The sequence below is a fragment of the Eufriesea mexicana genome, unplaced genomic scaffold, assembly GCF_001483705.2.
Source record: "Eufriesea mexicana isolate 0111107269 unplaced genomic scaffold, ASM148370v2 scaffold2913, whole genome shotgun sequence".
NCBI classification, from domain to species: domain Eukaryota; kingdom Metazoa; phylum Arthropoda; class Insecta; order Hymenoptera; family Apidae; genus Eufriesea; species Eufriesea mexicana.
Window position 1 is genome coordinate 268,973 of NW_016910993.1, and position 19,436 is coordinate 288,408.

The following is a 19,436-nucleotide window of genomic DNA, read 5'->3' on the forward strand; positions in this document are numbered from 1 at the left end:
TAATAAAATTTCTTTTTGAAGTGATCGAACTGACCGTATTATAGATGAAGATGAAGCCCAGTGAGTTTAAATCAGACGAAGACTAAGCGTTTGAGCTCTGTTCGTATTACTGGTGTTGTAGATGGCGCTGATCCTCGCTTTGCTGAGATATTTTCAGGAACTGATGAAGATAACTAGAAGAACATTAGCGCGGGGGTACTATATTTTGAGAGCTTTCAGGATACTCTTTTTCAGATATTATTTTTCCGTTTCTATTTATCTTTATTTGAGAATTCGAATGTTTCGTATGATATTCGAATGTCTCATCGTTGGGTTGTAATAATTTTCTTTTCCAAGTTTTAATTTATACTCTTGTCAGGATTTCATTCATTTTCTCTTTCCAAATTTTATTTTCTCGTTTCTGTTTATCTTTATATGAGAATTGCAATATGTCGTCGTTGGTTTGTTCCTTTCATTTGTTTCTTCATCTTTCTGGTTTATATTCCTTTCGCTTTTATTTCGTTTCCTCTTACTAATCCGTTTCATTTCAGGTTTATACGCTTTCAGGTTTTTCAAGGCATCCTTGGACGACGCGAAATGCGTGCGTTTAGATCTAAATGTACCTAAGTAGTTCTTAGATAGATTCCTAGATTAAGTTTCATGTATACCTTATCTTTCGTACAAAGGTAAGGTACCTATCTTGGAACGAATATACGCATTCCATATTTATCCTCCCTTGTCCCTCTCGTTTACCAAATAAAACATAATTGTTCTTGGCAAAATCCCGATATTCCTCAAGTAACGACTTGCCTACGTGATTTACTCTCGGCTACTGGACCGTTCCACGTCTCGTAAGTCAATCTCACACTCATTTCTGTCATTGTCAATCTCGCCAAGTATCGAGATGCAGAGTATCGGCGGATTGATGGTTCGCCTGGTACCAATACGAGGATCTGTCAACCTTATTCGTATTGGCTACTGTGCGTTCGAGAAAAGAAGGCAGAGCGTGTTTACATCCTCACGTCTGATTAGCTCTCTTGACACTCCCTTGATTATAGGCAGTGACCGTTATTGGCCGATGGTGGTGACGAAGATAATCGGTACGCTGATTAGTATAGTGCGTTCGAGAGAAGAAGGCACAACGTGTTTACACCTTCGCGATTGGTTAACTTCGCTAATATGCTGATACTCCCATGATCACAGGCAGTAATCGCTATGGTGACGGAGATAATCGGTACGCTGATGTGTATAGTGCGTTCGAGAGAAGGAGGCACAGTGTGTTTACACTCTCACGATTAGTTAACTTCGCTAATATGCTGATACTCCCATGATCAGAGGCTGTGGTCGTTATTATGACGAAGATCATTGGTACGCTGTTGTGTATAGTGCGTTCGAGAGAAGAAGGCACATCATGTTTACACCTTCGCGATTGGTTAACTTCGCTAATATGCTGATACTCCCATGATCACAGGCAGTAATCGCTATGGTGACGAAGATCATTGGTAAGCTGATGTGTATAGTGCGTTCGATAAAAGAAGACACAGCGTGTTGACATCCTCACATCTAATTGACTCTTCTGACACTCCCTTGAGCATAGTGACCACTTTTGACTGACGATGGTGACGAAGATAATCGGTACGCTGATAAGTATAGTGCGTTCGAGAGAAGAAGGCACAGCGTGTTTACACCCTCACGTCTGATTAACTCTTTGAGGCACTCTGGGATTAATAGTGTTCCACCTGTTCCAAAGAAATATTTTTGAGAAACGATACCAGGGTAATAGCTACGCACCAAAGTTGAAATATTAGTTATAAGTTAATTATAAATTAGTCATTAACTAGTTATTAGTTAATTATAGGTTAAACATAAATCAGTAACAAGGTTAAGATAATTCCTATCTATTGTAAATTTTCAAAATTCCCTTTGAACTAATTATTATTATTTATGTTGAAATATATTCGTATATTCAATTCATATTTCGCGCCTCAAAGAATCACAGCGTGTTGGCAACCCATGAAACTAATTATATATCATATCGTGAATATGGCAGGTCTTCGTGGATACGGTGTACAATACTCACGTGCAATAGATCTGGAATAAAATCTATATTAATCGTTATAAACACATAGTTAGGTTAGGTTGACATCCCGTTTCAATTTCTATCTTCTGATATTATATTAATAATTTATATATCATCATTTGTATATCTATCAACTCACGAAGATCATATAACAGAACAAATTCGATGTGAACGAATTTGTTTTTGTATTACAATTTTTGGTTTTGTTTTATAATACAGCTAACCTAACCTAACCTAACCAAACCTAACCTAACCTAACCTAACCTAACGTTTTTGGTTTCATATTATAATTTCTTGTTTTGTTTTGTAATACAATAAAATTTGGAACGAATTATAATTTATTAATTAATTATAATTTTATTATTAATATACTGAAAATACTCGAAACTAAAGATGCATTAAATGTACTACAGGTAGCCCTCCTACAACACGGTATCCGATAACACGGTTTCACTATAACACGATTCATAAATTGCGGGAACCCGCCTACAACACGGCATCCTATAACACGGTTTCTCTCTAACACGATAAGAAAATTGCAAAAATCTTTGTACAGCACTATACTTCTACATGAGCAATGACGACGAAGAAATTTATTAAATTAAAGTTGCGTTAAATTATAATAATATTTTCGCCTATCTTTTGCTTTGTGTTGTAAATACGTTTATATTTGTAATAAAAATTAAGTTGTTTATGTCGAATTAAAAAAAAATTCGTTTTTAGTAAATTTTCGAAACGTAACCCCCCTTTTGTACTGGTTCTGGGTCTTATACAACACGGTTTCACACAATACGGCATTTTCTAGGAACCTATCTACCGTGTTATAGATAGGTTACCTGTATTTAATTTATAATTCATAACTACAACTGTACCATTTTTGTGATTAACAAGTGTAATTATAAAATGGACGAAATTTAATGCTAATATGTGAAATTAATCTGTAAAATGTTCAACGACTTGCCGAATTTTAAATTCATCATCATTTTTGACGTTTTCTTACATAAAGTTGCTAATAGTAATTTATTGTTATCGCGACACAAAGCAGCTGAAAGCAACGTCGCAACATTTTTGATATCCTGAGAGTTTCGTGCTACTAACTCCGTAGACCACGGTCCCTTTCCTCGCTCGTCGACATAATGTCCTTTCAACCCCCTTTTAAAACCCCTAAGCAGTAACAGTTACAATGTGATAGGGAGCTCTCTAGCCTCATCGACTTCGACATTTCAGTCAGAGAGAAAACGGTACGTGACTGCCATTACGAAGGAACCATCTTCATCAAAATGCTTCAAGTTTATTCTTGAAGTCGCTCTTTTCGTAGAAAAACTTGTTTCGATAAATAAATAACGTCTTAAATATTTAAGAAAATTGCGAAAAATTTGGTGAGTTCAATGATCGTTATTGCAAAGAGTAATTTTGGTAAAATAATGTACAATAATAACAAAATTTTGAAATTTATTTTTTAAAATTCTTCTTTTAAATGCATCAGTTTCAAATGAAAAAGTTATTTTATATTATAAATTATGATATACCTATATTGGTATATTTTGTTAAATAGCAAAATACTTCGTTAAAGAATGTATATTATTATATAATATATTGCAATGAGAAAATTACCTGCAGAAATAATTACACAGTGATAAAATTAAATCTAAATTTGTCCTCTGTTAAAAAATACTTTGTACATTATATATGTAACCTAGACATCTCCATACATAATATAGTACAAATATACTAAAGTAATATATCAGGACAATTTTTTAATAATAAAACACGAATGAAATATAGGAATAAATGGTTAAACAAGTCAAATTTTCAGTAATATAAGTTTTGTATCGAAATTACGTAATAAAATTTTTCAATAAGATAAAAAAACCTGAAAAAATTACTCGTGCCTTGAATTTCATTATTTAAATTCTCGGATGAAGTAAACTATATTATTTTCCTATATTACTATATTAGTATACACTATATTACAATATTAATGTACACTGTATTATTATATTACTATTATATACTATACTATATTATATACTATACACTATATAGCAATATAGCAATGTAGGAATATTACTATATTGCTGTACACGTTGTTATTATATTACTATACCCTGTATTACTGTATTACTATACACTATATAGCAATATAGCAATATAGCAATATTACTATGTTAGTATTTTAGTATTTATTATATGGCAATATAGGAATATTACTATATTGCTATGTTAGTATACACTATATTGCTATATTACTAAACACTATATTACTATATTGCTGTGCACTGCATTATTATGTTACTATACTCTATATTACTGTATTACTACACACTATATAGCAATATAGCAATATTACTATGTTAGTATGCACTATATTGCTATATTACTAAGCACTATATTACTATATTGCTGTGCACTGTATTATTATATTACTATACTCTATATTACTGTATTACTACACACTATATAGCAGTATAGCAATATAACAACATTGGGTTAGGGCTATTACTATATTACTATGCTAGTATACACTATATTGCTGTACACTGTATTATTGTATTACTATACTCTATATTACTGTATTACTATACACATATATTACTATATTACTATATTATTATAAATTCTTTTCTTCCCAATATAAAATTTTATTACCTAAAAATAGAGAAAGATAGAATCTTATTTTTTCTAAGCCCAGTAAAAGCCAACAACTGGTGTCAGTAAACAATATATTTGTCCCAAGATTTGTAGAAAGCCAATCCGATGGGCGCCAATCGCACAGTTATCGATTACCTGTCGCCAGAATCAAATAGGAGATTGAGCAGACTTGTGGCTTGAAAGAAAAACCACTGTAGCATATGTGTCCCGCAGGGGTGCTTTTTATCGGAACCATTATAAAGGTTTTCAGAAAGTTTTCGACGGCCTACCCTAGCAACATCCACCGCCTGAGAAACACATTGAATGTAGGGCTGCCACGACGAAACCATTTGCTTAAATCCACGAACAACGTACTACTCGTTTCTCACTCGAAGCTTGGATAAAAAGAATAGCAATAATACAACATTATTGCACAAATCGCACATTTATTATTAAATATAAATTCAATTTATTTCTATAAATAATGACACCAGATGACAAAATCCGATATACTAAATAAACTTATTTTTAGTTAAAAATAAATTATAACTTGCATTGTAAATAAATTATATTTCCATGTTATACCCAGTTCTTTAATTTCGAGATTGTGGTATTCAATATTGAGTAGAATACATCGGATTTGAAAATTTAATTTTGTTGAAATAACAATTTGTTATTTGTTTCCATTTTTACCAAAAAGTTGCAGAGGAAATTAACCCTTTGGGCTCGAAGATTTCTTCGTTGTGAAGATGCAATTCGAAGCTCTTCTTAGATTTTTATAAGTCACTGTACTCTTTATGCTAAAATTAAAATTAAGAAAATCGTGAATTTGCGCGAGAAACGAATGAACAGAATAATTTTATTCCAATGTCTTAATATAATTATCATCATTCATTATTTAAGTTATAGCATTAAAACAAACGGTGACTGAGAGTCACCTCTCGAGTGCAAAGGGTTAATAAAATCACAGTGTGAATAAATTTAAAAATATTTATAGCTGTTTCTTTTTCGACAAAATCTGGTATACAAAATAAACTTATTTCTAGTTAAAAATAAATTATAACTTGCACTGTAAATAAATTATATTTCCATGCTATATCCAGTTCTTTAATTTTGAGACTAAGGTTGGTAAGGTCAATATTGAGTAGAATACATCGGATTTGAAAATTTAATTTTGTTGAAATAACAATTTGTTATTTGTTATTTGTTTCCATTTTTACCAAAAAATTGAAGAAGAAATTAATAAAGTCACAGTATGAATAAATTTAAAAATATTTATAGCTTTTTCTTTTCGACCAAAATCTTTAGCTCGAAATAGTCTTCAGACGGAAATTGAATTGAAAAATTCTTGGAATATAAAGGGTTAATCCTTTGCACTCGAGAGGTGATCCCCAGTCACCATTTCATAAAATTTGGAAGATCGATATTAATTAATATATCAAATTTAATATAATGTAACACTGTGCGAAGTATTGAAATCAAATAATTCTACAATTCTATTATTATACAATTCTTTATTTACTGCTCAAAAAAGTATCCTCAGTTTTTTAGTAGAGAATCTTTGAATTTCTACTCTTCTTTAGCCAAAAAATCATCCAATGCAAAGGGTTAATATGCCTTTACCACCTATCGGGTTCATGATAATTGCACAATATTTTAAACTCCGTTTTCTTGTTTCCCTTTCACAGTTAAATCTCCGTCAGCAATTCATTTCGAAATTATCTACAGTAATCATAATGTTCAAAAACTATTTTCTATGGTATCACCAATTACAAAGTCAAAAATCGAAGAACGTATCTCAATTCCAAAAATACGATTAATCCCTTGCAAATGAAAAATGATGAATATGCATATCATTAGCAATAACAAAACGAAGAAAATTCTATTTAGAAGTATGAAACGGATAAAAAAATACAATTTTTTGTTTTTAATTTATAAACAGTTTTATTGAAGATATTATTATTACATTAAAATATACCTGAAAAAATTCAATGTTTAAATGACAACTATGAAAAAGCACGCTCGTAATATGACGGATGTGTTCTTTTTCACTAGGGTTGGTGAACGTAATGTTACGTACCTGGACGTTAACTGGTTAAATAAAAAAAATATCAACACTATGAAAATAATAAAATTATTTTTTTAAGATACTTTATTTGAAGAAATACTGCAATATTACAACATTGCGGATTTTATGTAATATTTTATTAGTTGGAAATGATATTTAATATTGCAAACTTTTTGTAATATATTATTTATTTATTTATTTTACGTAATATTTTATTAATTGCAAATGATACTGAATATTGCAACCTTTTTGTAATATATTATTTATTTAAAAAAGGTTTCCAATATTGCAACATTGTGGATTTTACGTAATATTTTATTAGTTGAAAATAATACTATAATATTGCAACCTTTCTGTAATATATTATTTATTTAAAAAAAGTTTCCAATATTGAAATTTCCAGCATTGAAATATTCAAGTTAAGTAATAGTCTTTAACCCCTTACACTGCAACGACCAGTCCAACTCGTCACGAATTCTCCATGTCAAATCTCACGAGTGTAAGCTATACTAATCATGCAACTATAATTCCTAAAATTTGTATTTCTAATTTTATCTAATTATATTTATGTACAAAATCGGTATACAGTGGTGAACTAAAATTAACTAAAATTGAAATTAAACTAAAACTAAAATTACTACTCCGATGCATAATTTTTCATGATGGAATCGTAGTAAGTACAAGGGGTTAATACTACAGAGTATGTAACAGTATTTGATAAGCAAAAGTAGCAACAAAGTATACATTTCTCTTATTACCCACCGTGATATACACGAAAAATTGAAACATTCGCAGGAAACTCGGTTAATACAGAAATGAAAGAAAATCAGTTTATGATTAGGGCGAGCAAAGCTCGAGCGGCGTCATCTGGCGGAGAGACGTAAATACAAGCTGCGGGGATGATTCGGCGATGCAGAGATCGGCGGCCTCTCTCAATCTAAAGCTCGTCGGAGGAAATTAAAACGCGGCGCAATCAGTCAACAAAATGCCTCTATCTGGTTTTATTGGTCGAAAAAGCAGGATCCACGTGGAGAAAGAGAAATAAAGAGGAGGAAGGCGCTCCGTCTGTAGCCGGGCTCCTTTCGCCGTTTGGCTGTTTGCGATTCAATACGACAGAAACATCGGGCCCGGCGAAGCCGCCGAAAGGAAAAAGACAAAACGAGCCGACATCGGGGCCGCAGCAGGCTCCACCGCGAGGTAAATCGAGAAGCTGCGCCGCTGCGAGTCGGCCGTCCGGGTGCGGACGACCAGAGGACTCATGATTCAGTTAGGAGTTTGAGGTTTGAGGTCTGGCCGTCATTATGTCGCCTGCCGCCGTAGCTGGCGGCTTGTCTGACGAAGAACGCCGAGGTGGCGGCGGTGAAGCAGGACGGGGCAGGAGGAGGTGGGGAAGCCGGTGGTAGCGGATCAAGAAGGTGGAGAACGCAGCAGCAGAAGGTAGAGGAGAAGGAGGAGGAGGTAAACCGAGGAGGGAAGAGGACAAAAACGAGGCATTAGCGCTGCCCGTGCTACCGTGTGTTCCATGGTCTGGCTGACCGCCCGCTGATGCCCATTTCTACTTACCAAATTAGCATTATTACCCGGCACGGACGCAAAAATGCAATCAATGTGTATATCCGTCGGTACGTATGTAGAATCGAAAAAAGAAGGTGCCGACCCCCGTCGGACGTCGATGTACCCGCCGCGAACCAGTGTTAACGACCCTGATCCTCACCGTCCCCGAAGACGTACGAGTACCTGCGCTGGGCATCGGTTAGCGCCTCGATGCTTTATACGCACCACGATTCCCAAAACTTCTTTTTCCCCGTTTGCTGATTGAACGGCCTGAAAAACAGGATTACCTTAAGATTGGCTGGCACTCGTGTAGTAGTAGTCTCGCACTAAATAAATCTCGAAAACCCGATCGTTATGAAGGGGCGGGAACGCTTTACGTATTACCAGTAAGGCTGAGAGAAAGATGGAGAGAAAGTAAGAGAGATTCCATGCGAGCGAGACGGATGGAATGCGTTGTCCTGTCAGGGGATGAAACCGTCCATCGACGTTTCTCAAACACGTGGACGATTAGTCGTAACTTATAACGGCTGCTAATTTCCAACAATGTTTTAAACATCTTTTTCACCAGGCGTTCGTCCGAGAAATTATGCAGCGCCACTTCAGCGGAATCGGTGTACATCGGCCACGCGGCCGACTTTTCAGGCTACCTGACTCGCTCGTTTCGTATGCACACTCGAATTTTATGCATATCAGCGCAATTCTCGCTAACGTGACTCCTTTTGGCATTCTCTCGACGCACAGCGACGCGTCGTAATTAACCTATTCGGCCTCCGCTGTGAACGGACAATGTAACAATGAGCAAGAACGTAACGAGAGATACTAAGTAAATTGTTTTCTATACGTACGTGACTCGGCGTTTCGCCGATTACTTTTCGAGTAATTCTTGCGAGATAATAGTCGAATAGCGTTTACTACATTTCCCTCTGCTTTTATGGAGAATTAATTTACCTGCGTTTAGAAAAAAAATGTACAATTACTCTTGACTCGTTTATATTCCAATAACTACTTTCGCTTATGTAACGATAAATGATAATAAATAGTAATAAATAATTACCTTGAGAAAAATACGTGGAATTACACAAAAAGATTAAATTTCATATAACATGCAAAGTTTCATGCAAATTTTCATGCAAATTTCCATAGCCATTAGGCGATTCTGACCAAACGTGCATTTCAGGTTAATACATTTCTGACATCTACGTAATGTATGTAATGGCTGAGGAATTGCTCGAAAGTGTAGCCTCAATCTCAAAATTTTCATCCAAGCATTCGTACATCGTGTAAACTTTCTATCCATTCTATATTCGTTCGATTCATTCGTTATTCAAGTATTCTTTTTACCGCTTCGATTTCATAGGGAAACATGCTGGAAAAAGAAAAGAGGTTAACCACACTTTTACGTATATACACGCGGAGAGATTTTTCATCGTAATTGCACGTTATCAATTCAGGTGTCAATGGGACAAAGCTGCCTGCGCGATTAAGGCATACTTCGGCACCGTGATCAAAGTTAAGAGGCATAATCCGGCAAATTCCTACGCCCCTCTAATTTGTCGTGTGCATAACCTCTACAACGCGTTTGCAACGCCTAGCTTGCCTCCGAATCGAGCAGTGCACGCCTGGCGTTTTTACCGGGGGAGCCTTAAAATTTATCATGCAATTCACCGTCCATCTGCACTCGAGAAACGTGCGTTCACGTGGCGCGTAATCACTTTAATCTTCCGCTAATGAAAGCAGCCGCGACCCATAAGCAACGAGATTCCATAATTTTTCAGCGACGCCTCGCGCTCCTCTGCCGGCCGAGCAAACAACACGAACTCGTAAAATGGCGTTCTCGCGAGAAGAAGTTCGATTCGGTTCTAGATGCACGCACGGCACGCACACGCACACAGTCCCGCACACGCACGCGTGTCGCGCCACGTGCATGCATGTATGACAAGAGCAGCGAGAAGGCTCGACTTTGGAAGCCTCGGGGCATGTAAGACGTATAGGCTCCCCGTGTTACGCATCCTGCCGCACACGGGGCATACATCACTCCACGTGTGAACCCTCACCACTACTAGCATCAGCGCCGGCGACCTCACCTTTTAGATAGCTCTTCGTTCCTTTGCCGCTGCTCGCTCCTCGGTGTGCAGCACCGGTGTGTTGGTAATTATTATTACGAGGGATAAGAAGAACGAGCCGGGAGAGAGAAACAGCAGGGATCGGTGCGTGGATCTCCTTTCGGTGTTCCCCTGTAATCAGACAGCCGGACCTGGCTGCTAGGTAGGAGGGGCGAGGTGGAACACTGAGAAAGAGAAACTCGCGGGAGACGTATTAGCGTCGTTTCTGATTTGACTGCATAGGCAGTCTTAATTGTTTCTATCCGATCCGCCCACAGGTGGAGGCACTATCCCCTTGTCCCTTAGATAAGTTAGACGTTTTGTACGATCGGTAATATCGGGTCGATGAACTTTTGCGTATGCTCGCCGTTTGAGGCGCCGTGTTCGACGGGAGAGTAGACAGTGACGAACGAAAAGTGTAGTCGTTTAAGTTTAAAGCATCGATCAGTGGGTCGAAATTGGAAGGGAAAGCTGGACGGTTTCATAAATTAGAAGATAATCATAATAACGCAGCGATGATTTATAAGAGAAGTGGCAACTTTTTATTCGTTGGATAATTGAAACTCGGCAACGCCGGCCGACAAGTCGCGTATGCGTGAAATAAGAAAGCAGCAGCGCCGCGCAGGAAATGTACGTTCGGTCCGGTGCGGGTTAACATCGAATTATCGTTCCGGCAATTATCGTTAGCCGGGTGTAATTAAATTATTTCTCGAAGCCTGCGAGGAATTTAACCCGTTTTACCGCTTTTAGAATATCGCCCGATAGCACGATTGTACACACACAAACTACGGGTTTCAGCTACGTAATTACAGGTACGATAATTCATCGACGTGCGCATACGCATGCGTCACTTCGTCTGCGTGTGTATCTACGTACGAGTTTCGTTAATAACGGTTTGCACCTCTGCCGGGGCTAATTAACGTTTCCCACTCCCTGTACCGCTAATTACGCGTTCTTAAAAAAATGTCCTTATTATCTTAAACACCGGCTTTCGGTAAAATCTGGATTTGTCGATCGAGAAACCACGAGAATAAAACTCCGCCGACCGATCGCCGCGTTTTCTCTTGTCCGAGCGGCGATAAATTTTCAACGCAGAACGAGAGAACTTCGGCAACACGGCTGGGGGGCACGTTTCGCGCTGCTTTGTCCTTTCGACTCCTCTTAGCCTCCCCCGACCACTCTCCTTTCTATTTTCCATCCCGCTCTACCTTACCAACTGCTCTCTGCCTATCCTCACCGCGTTTCGGCCTCTTTCTGCCTCCTTCCCTGCAAATTTACAATGCCCTCGCTTGTAATAAGCGGTTGCGCGCTTCGTTCACGATTATGAGCTCACTTCAGGTACCGAGGGGACTTATCGAGTTAAGGCCCTTCCAACCGTGGAACACCAAAGTGTCTTCTCTCCCTCAAACAATACCCCCCGTGGAAAACGGATTTTCATTTACGCTTACGATCCACGATTCACGCGGCTGGCCAACCGTTATACCGGAGCAAAATATTATGGAACGCTTTCTTCCAACGTTTGAACGCTCTGCCATGATGAAAGGAAAGTAATATAGAAGCTTAATGCGTTCCACGCCGGGAGAAAGGTAAGCGATTTAACTGAAATTTTCTGTCCAGTAAAAAGGACGTATTATAATTTAAATACAGGAAAACGCTAATTTTCTCATACACTTCTGATACTTTTCTATCTCTCTTATTGGTCGTTCATTTTTCACGTGCAGTTCGTTTGGGGTTAGGAGGAGCCACTTTCGCCAACTGTCACGAGCCATTGATAACAACGTGATACAATTTGTGAGAGAAAACGAGCTGCGTCTCTGAAGAGGAATATGCAACACACGAGGTATACGTGTATACGTGTTAAAAGATTTAAAAAACTTTGAAAAATATATTAATAAAGCGTTAATGGTGTTTTAGGGAAATTACTTGGATGAAACAGGAACATGGAAGGTAATATTATATAGAAGCTCAACTTCCCTATTACTTCGTTGCTTTTTACATTCGTAAAGCTTCTCATTGAAAAGAAGGCAGGCAAACAAATCAAGTTAAGGTCTTTGCGAGAAAACCGCTTTTTTCTAGAAAGGTTTCAATCCCGCAATTTACGACGATGTAAAGCGACAGTATTCTAATTATGCAAAGTAAGGTACTTCGATTATAATAAACGAAGTAGGATAGAATTCAGGATGTTACATAAAAGTAATTGCTATAATATGACAACTAATGATAGCCGAACCTTTTAAGTAAACTTAATTGTGAAAATATTTGGTTTTTTAGTATAATAATATTTAATAGTACAGTCTTTCGAAATAATCATTTATTCTGATACAACGATAATTGATAATAATAATTTTTAAATTCGTTAAGGAGTAGCAAAAATTTCTAATATTATAATCTGTATAATTTAGTTTATAAAAGCAGCAAGTTTTGGTAACGAAGGGTGATTAAAATATTCGATTAAACGGAACGATAATTATCGCGCGAAAATTAATGGGGTTCGCATTGTTTTCGCATAAAATTATTTTCTGCATGTCGCCTATTAGTATTCTTACCTTGACATTTTCGACTAGTGTTTACAGCAGTTACCCTGTTCGCATAAACGTCTTGAATTACTTCCTCATGAATAAAGGATTTTAGTTTAATCATTCTTGATTTATACACAACTTAATGTCGCTCGACTGCGTCCACTTAAGAGGCAAAATTATAGTCGAATATTTTAATACCGTCGTTCAAATCACTTTGACTCACCGAATTCGCGGACACGGGGGAAAGGCCACAGCTTTCACATTTTTAACTAATTTACGAATTTCCGCTCGTACACGTTATAAGCGGCTGGAAAAATTAAGACCAGGAAAGCGTGAGGCAATATTTGATAAGGAGCTAATTACCGTGCCGGATTGCAGCAGCAAAAGTTATGCAAATTTCCGTACAAGCGCGTGACATTTCGAACATTTACGGAAACTTGTCTGCGAGGGGCTTAATCCGGCCAGCTGTAAGCTACTAATTATTAGCTATCGCGAGATATCCATGCACGAGCTATTAATCTTTCTTAATTACGCGACGAGAGATAAGTTCCACTGATATCTCAATATTAGATCACCGTTCAGTAAACGCCTACTTATTTCATAGAACAAAGTGTTTTCGTTTCCTTGTCGCGTATCAGTCTTCGATAAATTTTGTAACAATCGTAACGTTTGTAACTCGTCGTTTGGAAAATGCGATACTCCGTGTTCGATACTGTGTTACGTAAAAAATGCGATACCTCGAATACGTTCGAGACAGCACGATAGCTATCTCTCTGCGCCGTCTTCGTTGGATGAAAAAAAAAATGTACAATGCGATATCGTTACATACGATCGTTACACTAATGCCTGGCTCCTTAAGTACCTGACGTATGCGAAGCTTCTGAATAGCCCGAGGCAAGATTAGGGATTCGAATCGGTGGAATGTACCACGGGACAGTGGCACGGCGTGCTTTGTAAGGGGGACACGTGCACCACATGTTTAAGCTTTAAGTGACGGTCACAGTCCAAACATGTCGCGGACAAGTTAGAGCTCACACAACTCACCGGGACAGCATCCTTCTTTAACCTTTCGCGATTCAACGCGCTTCGGAATCTAATAAACCGCTTGAAAAAAGGATCGTCAGGTTAAATACGGCATGGGGCATCAGGCGGACTGTTTTATGAAAATGTAATGGTTTCTTGCGAAACTGCCAGGATAACATTGCTTTTTTCGCTCAGGTAATTATGCTTCATTGCTAGTTGTGCCAGTACCTGCATTATGGAATGTTTCGTGTCTTTTTCTGCCGGTATTTTGTAGCTAATTGTTTTTTGTTTTTCAGGTCGAGAGATGGAAGTGTATATCGTCGAAGTGATGCTTCTGCTTAACAATTATTCCACGTAATAAGTGTAGTTGTTTTATTCCAGTATTTCTTTATCACGTGTCTTCGAGCGAAGTGATTTTGTTGTTCAATTTATGCGACTATGCTACAGGTAAAAGTAATCTGGGATCACTTTCCTACTTGTACTCGCAGCTTCTGGTAATTCTAGTGTTGATTTAAAATTGTTGCACTTGCAGTTGCAGATGTCAATAACGACTTTCTTCACTCTGGGAATGCCTGACTGAAAAGTTCTCTGAGATAATGTAACTCTTGGTTAATTTCCTTTTTCATTTTTAGGTTCTAATAATAATCCCAGATTTATAAGCGGTGTCCAAAAATTCATACAAGATTTGAATTTTATGTTATCTGTATTGTAAAGTGTTGCCACTGAGAAAAAAGGCTGTGTGACAGCTGACAGTTCAGGGTTATTAAAAATGAAGCGATATGAAAGAACGATGCGTCTACATTGTTGAGCAATATTTACAATTTCTAATCAAAAACCTGTGTTTTCTATCAAAATTATTTCTTACGTGAATTTCGGGACATCCTATAAATGATAATTTTGTGCGTTGAAATACTTTCATAAGCGTAGTATAATTTATATAATTTTTAATATTAAATATTTATCGCGTACAAAGTAATAGCTTTTCATTTCTCACAAGTGAGTATGTATATCACAAGTGATTGATTATCGCGCATTTCTTGGATTCATAATTTCGCACTGCTATTTATTTTTCTTGAATCCATATTTACTTGTTATTTTGGAATTTTTAACCCTTTGCCTATCAGTCGCCATTTGATAAAATTTCGTAGATCGGTATTAATTAATACGTCAAATTTAAGATAATATAACGGTGTGTAATGTATCCAAATGACATAATTCTACGTGTTAATTATACAATTTTTTATTTACTGCTCCAAAAAATATTATCAGCTTTATAGCAGAAAATCTTTAAACTCCTATTCTTCATTAGCTAAAACATTGTGCAAAGCAAATTAATTTATACCTTACATAATGATTTATAGATCACTTAAATACGTGTACGTATATTTTATAAAACTGTACATTAAGTCACTTCGTTTAACGTACATCAGAATTTTCTCTTTACCCTGTTACATTTATCGATAAACGAGAAACCATAATAATGAAATATAATTGTACGTTGTACCATAGAATAGATAATAAGAAAGCGTGTACAGTGGAAAGAATATCTAGTATTAAACGTACTTTAATGGCCTCGATATCACATAATGTTCGAAATATATACATTCTTCCTCGTGACGTAGTGGCGAAAGAAATGAAAGACCCAGGAGAGGGTGTCACAGTGTCAGCGACGGTGAAAAATTTGCCAATTAAAAAAATCTCATTTCTCCCGGTAACGAGGGGCGGCGTGCAATTAATGTCAGCGGCGAAAATGATTTATGGGGTGAGGAGGGGAGGATGTAGGTCGTAGGCGAGAGGCTAGCTTATCATAAATTAATGAATTATCAGTTCTCGGTATGGGGAACACGAGGGAGGAAGTAACACGCGCGCGCTACGTCAATATGGTATTTAAAATATTCATCGGTGCACTCTGGTGTAGAAGAAATTTTCTCTAAGCCGTATTTATATCGCGTAAAACTTTTACGCGTGTTGGTAACTTCCTTTAGGGTAAAACGACGAAAAAAAATTATGTCTAGAAGCGTGTAATATGTACTATATGCATGGGACCCATCAGCAGTTGTAAAGAAACACCATTAACTTCGCCATCTAGCGTGCGCGCAAAAATTACTAGAAAATTCAGTTGGCATCGTATAAGCATAAATCATGCGATTTCTAGTATTTGTAACTAGTTCGTAAAACGTGATGACTATCAATAACAAGAATGTCAGCTATAAAGCAACTAGAATGGTATCAGAATACACGATCGTCAAGGAAATATGTCTTATGACCCACAAGACGAACTGGAATGTTTATGTCCACTGTCAAGAGCTACGTCGATGTTTCGCGATTCACCTCGACGCGTTCTTTAACCTCTGTCTATATCGCCGTCTTTTTCTTCTCCAACCTTTTCTTTCTCGCCTCCACGCTCGCGTAGTTTCTCGTTCTCGATCATTATTCTTCTGCTATCTTTGTCTCCTTCCCTTGGTAAAAAAGTCCCGTGTTCTCTTTCCCGCTTACTTTAGTGCCTATTAAGAACTGCACTGAAATGAGATTCAAATCATGGTTAGGTGTAAATTAAGCCGTGCAACTTAAAAAAGTGAAATATGATTGTAAACGCACCGTGGAACGTGCTGGTACGTTGACCTGTGGATATTATCGATACTTAAATTTTTAGTCGGTACGTGTAACGATTATTATTAGATATCTTTGTTAAAAGTCTGTAACTATGCATTAGTCGATATTATTAATTGAGATAAAAATCGAATATCGTATATTTCATTTTTGTTGAGTCGATATTGAACTATTTTGATAATCGTGTAAAGTTAAAATTAGGAAAGGACAATTGAGTTAGGTTAGGTTGCGTTGCAATAGTACATAATCGATATTTAACTTTGATTAAACTTTCGTATTTTTTATAAAATAATAAGAAATTGAAAGATAAATCGAAAGATATTGGTATAATATATATATATTTTTTTTGTTATATTATTATTCCAGGAGTACTTAAACATATTCATTTATAACGAATATAAACAATTGAAAATCATTCTTCAGAGATCACTTAAAATAAAAAGTTATTCACGAGTAACAGTTACGAAAGTCTCGCAATGGTACAGCTCTGCAATTTTATCGACCTGTTATCACGCAGCGTTCGTTAAACCGAAGTTTAAGTTTTTATCGAAATATTTTATTCGGGAAGTGTTCTTTCACTCTTGCGAATACGAATTATGAAAATGGAATTAACTTTGAATACGAATATTAAATACGCAGCTGAAATATCGTATTTTCCTGAAAAATTTTCCAGATGTTACCGTGCATTCCTACATCGTCGACTGTTGCTGCTTACGGGAAACGTAGGTCGCTAATCAACCTGTAGGCGGCGCCACCATCGCCAACATGGCCACGTGCTAGATGTGTTTACGCGAAGTGCGTCATCTTTCGTATTTTTCTTGCTCATATACCAAAGTGTTAGCCGCGAGATTACGGTGTTGAGTATCGTCATGTTATGCGTGTGTTGTTACTGACAGTCCATAACGTGCTCCTCGTGGGCATGGCGAGTGCGGATGTGCCTGTTCCAAGGTGCACCTGCGACGTCAGGAATCTGGCTACCTGTTCCGCTGTCAATCAGAATTCACCCACGAGTAGAGTCGTAAGAAGTTACAGACCACATGGAAGCCTCGCCAGGCTACTTTACGATAAACAGAAGGCGGACGAACAACTTGAGACGTTCGACAAAACCCAGGTAAATACCACAGTAACTAGGTTACATTTCTCATACAATTCTGCATATCTGTACCTAACCCGCGCGTACTCCGTTCTCCGCATCGCCGCCTGAGGTCACGTCAGTGGTTTCAGGACCGTAGATACGTTATGGTGCTCCTACGCACAATATTTTTTTTTTTTTTTTTTTTTTTTTAAATTTGTTACTACAACGTCATTTAGTTAATCAATTTTCATAACGACCTATTACCAGCGCACATACACTGTAAATATCTTCCGATATCACAAAGAAACCCCATATTATCGCTTGTCTCAACGAATTCATCTGTTTAACTTCGATACAATTTTACACACGCTATTAAAAGCTGAGGTTTGCTTAGTAGGTCAGATAAGATAGGGAAATTTCGAATGCATCTGATTCACGTGTTATTTTCGAAATATTCGATGACTATCGGGGCCAATCAGTATGGAATTTAATGCAGTTTATTAAAATAACGCCGAGCAAAAATTTCTTTTCCGAGAATTAAGGACCTCTCAAATCTGGTCTCCGTAAATTCTGAGTGGCGCACGGGCCAGGAGGGTAATTGGGTTGCCGGGGGAGGAAGCAACCGCTAAGGCAAAAGCGAGGGGAGGGAGTGAGGAGAGCGGTAATAATTAGTACAATTACCGCACAAGGCCAACCACTGACTACCCTCTCTTTCCTCGAACGACGCTACTCAAGAGTCAAGAGCATGCTCGGTAATTACGGGATAATTACGTTCTCGATATTCCTGAAACATCTTCAAACGCCGTTCCGGACCACTGTGCGCGTCTTAGTTCCTGTACGTGAACCGCGGGTTCGCTCTATTTATAATTACACCCTACGGTTGCTTCCAATTTAACTCTTCTCGAAGTCACGAGCGATCGCGCCGAGACCGTGATCGTGCTGCACCTACGAACGCCATCGCGGGCAAAAGTCTGTGGACTTGGCCGCTGCGCGCGGCGATCGTTTCACAACTTCGAACGTCCATTCTATTAATAACGACAACGGCGTGTCATGGTTCGCGTTTCAACTCGTCGTAACTTGTGATTCGTGATTATAAAGAGCGTTGGAAATGATGGCATAATTAGCGACTGGTGGGATTTTTAATTTTATGGCGAAACAAGAGAAAAATGCGGAGTACAATGTTCTTGTGAGGAAAATTGAATCTCAAGGTCGACCGAGTGTATGATGATACGTGCCGTGTAATGATGAGACGTTTCAGGGGTGTTTGTATTTAAATGCATAAAAAATGCGTAAAATGGAGAATTAAGATGGCGGGGGGGCAAAATTTCTGTAATCGATAACGGATGCTTGTGAGACCTTTGAAAATTATAAGTTGCATGCAATGTTTAGCACCTGTTTTAGGTTTTTTAACGGGGCTCTCATAAGTGGAATATATTTATACATATTCCTGATAATGGCATGCATTTGTATGTCTCTTATGGAGATTAGTGATCATATAAACTTTTTGCTAGCATATTTTTTATTATAATATATTATCCACAGATTATGATAATGGTAAGATTTTTTTTTGAGATTACACAAGTACCCCTTGCAACGTTATTTTTATATTGTATAATTTACAATTTATTTCTTTTGTTATAATTTGCAATTGTTTCACTCAGGCTTATGCTCTTTGTAACAAGGAAGTAGAAATCAATAAGAGCGCTTCAAGCTTTCACTCCTTTAAATACAATACTTTTGTATTATTTCTTCATAAATCAAAAGAATCTTGCAATATTTATATATATATATATAT

The 19,436-nt window shown here is 37.2% G+C and overlaps 1 protein-coding gene across 4 annotated transcripts in view; it reads left to right on the forward strand.

Annotated features, from left to right (window-relative positions):
• The first annotated feature begins 16,561 nt into the window (after positions 1–16,561).
• The window catches only part of LOC108550722 (methyltransferase-like protein 9), a 93,302-nt gene continuing 90,427 nt past the window's right edge, over positions 16,562–19,436 (forward strand). For all 4 annotated transcript variants that reach the window (XM_017904548.1, XM_017904547.1, XM_017904551.1 and 1 more), the window contains exons 1-2: positions 16,562–16,612; positions 17,240–17,677. In XM_017904548.1, coding sequence (XP_017760037.1) covers positions 17,441–17,677 — 237 coding nt within the window. In that variant the 5' untranslated portion in view covers positions 16,562–16,612; positions 17,240–17,440. The remainder of the gene's footprint in view (positions 16,613–17,239; positions 17,678–19,436) is intronic.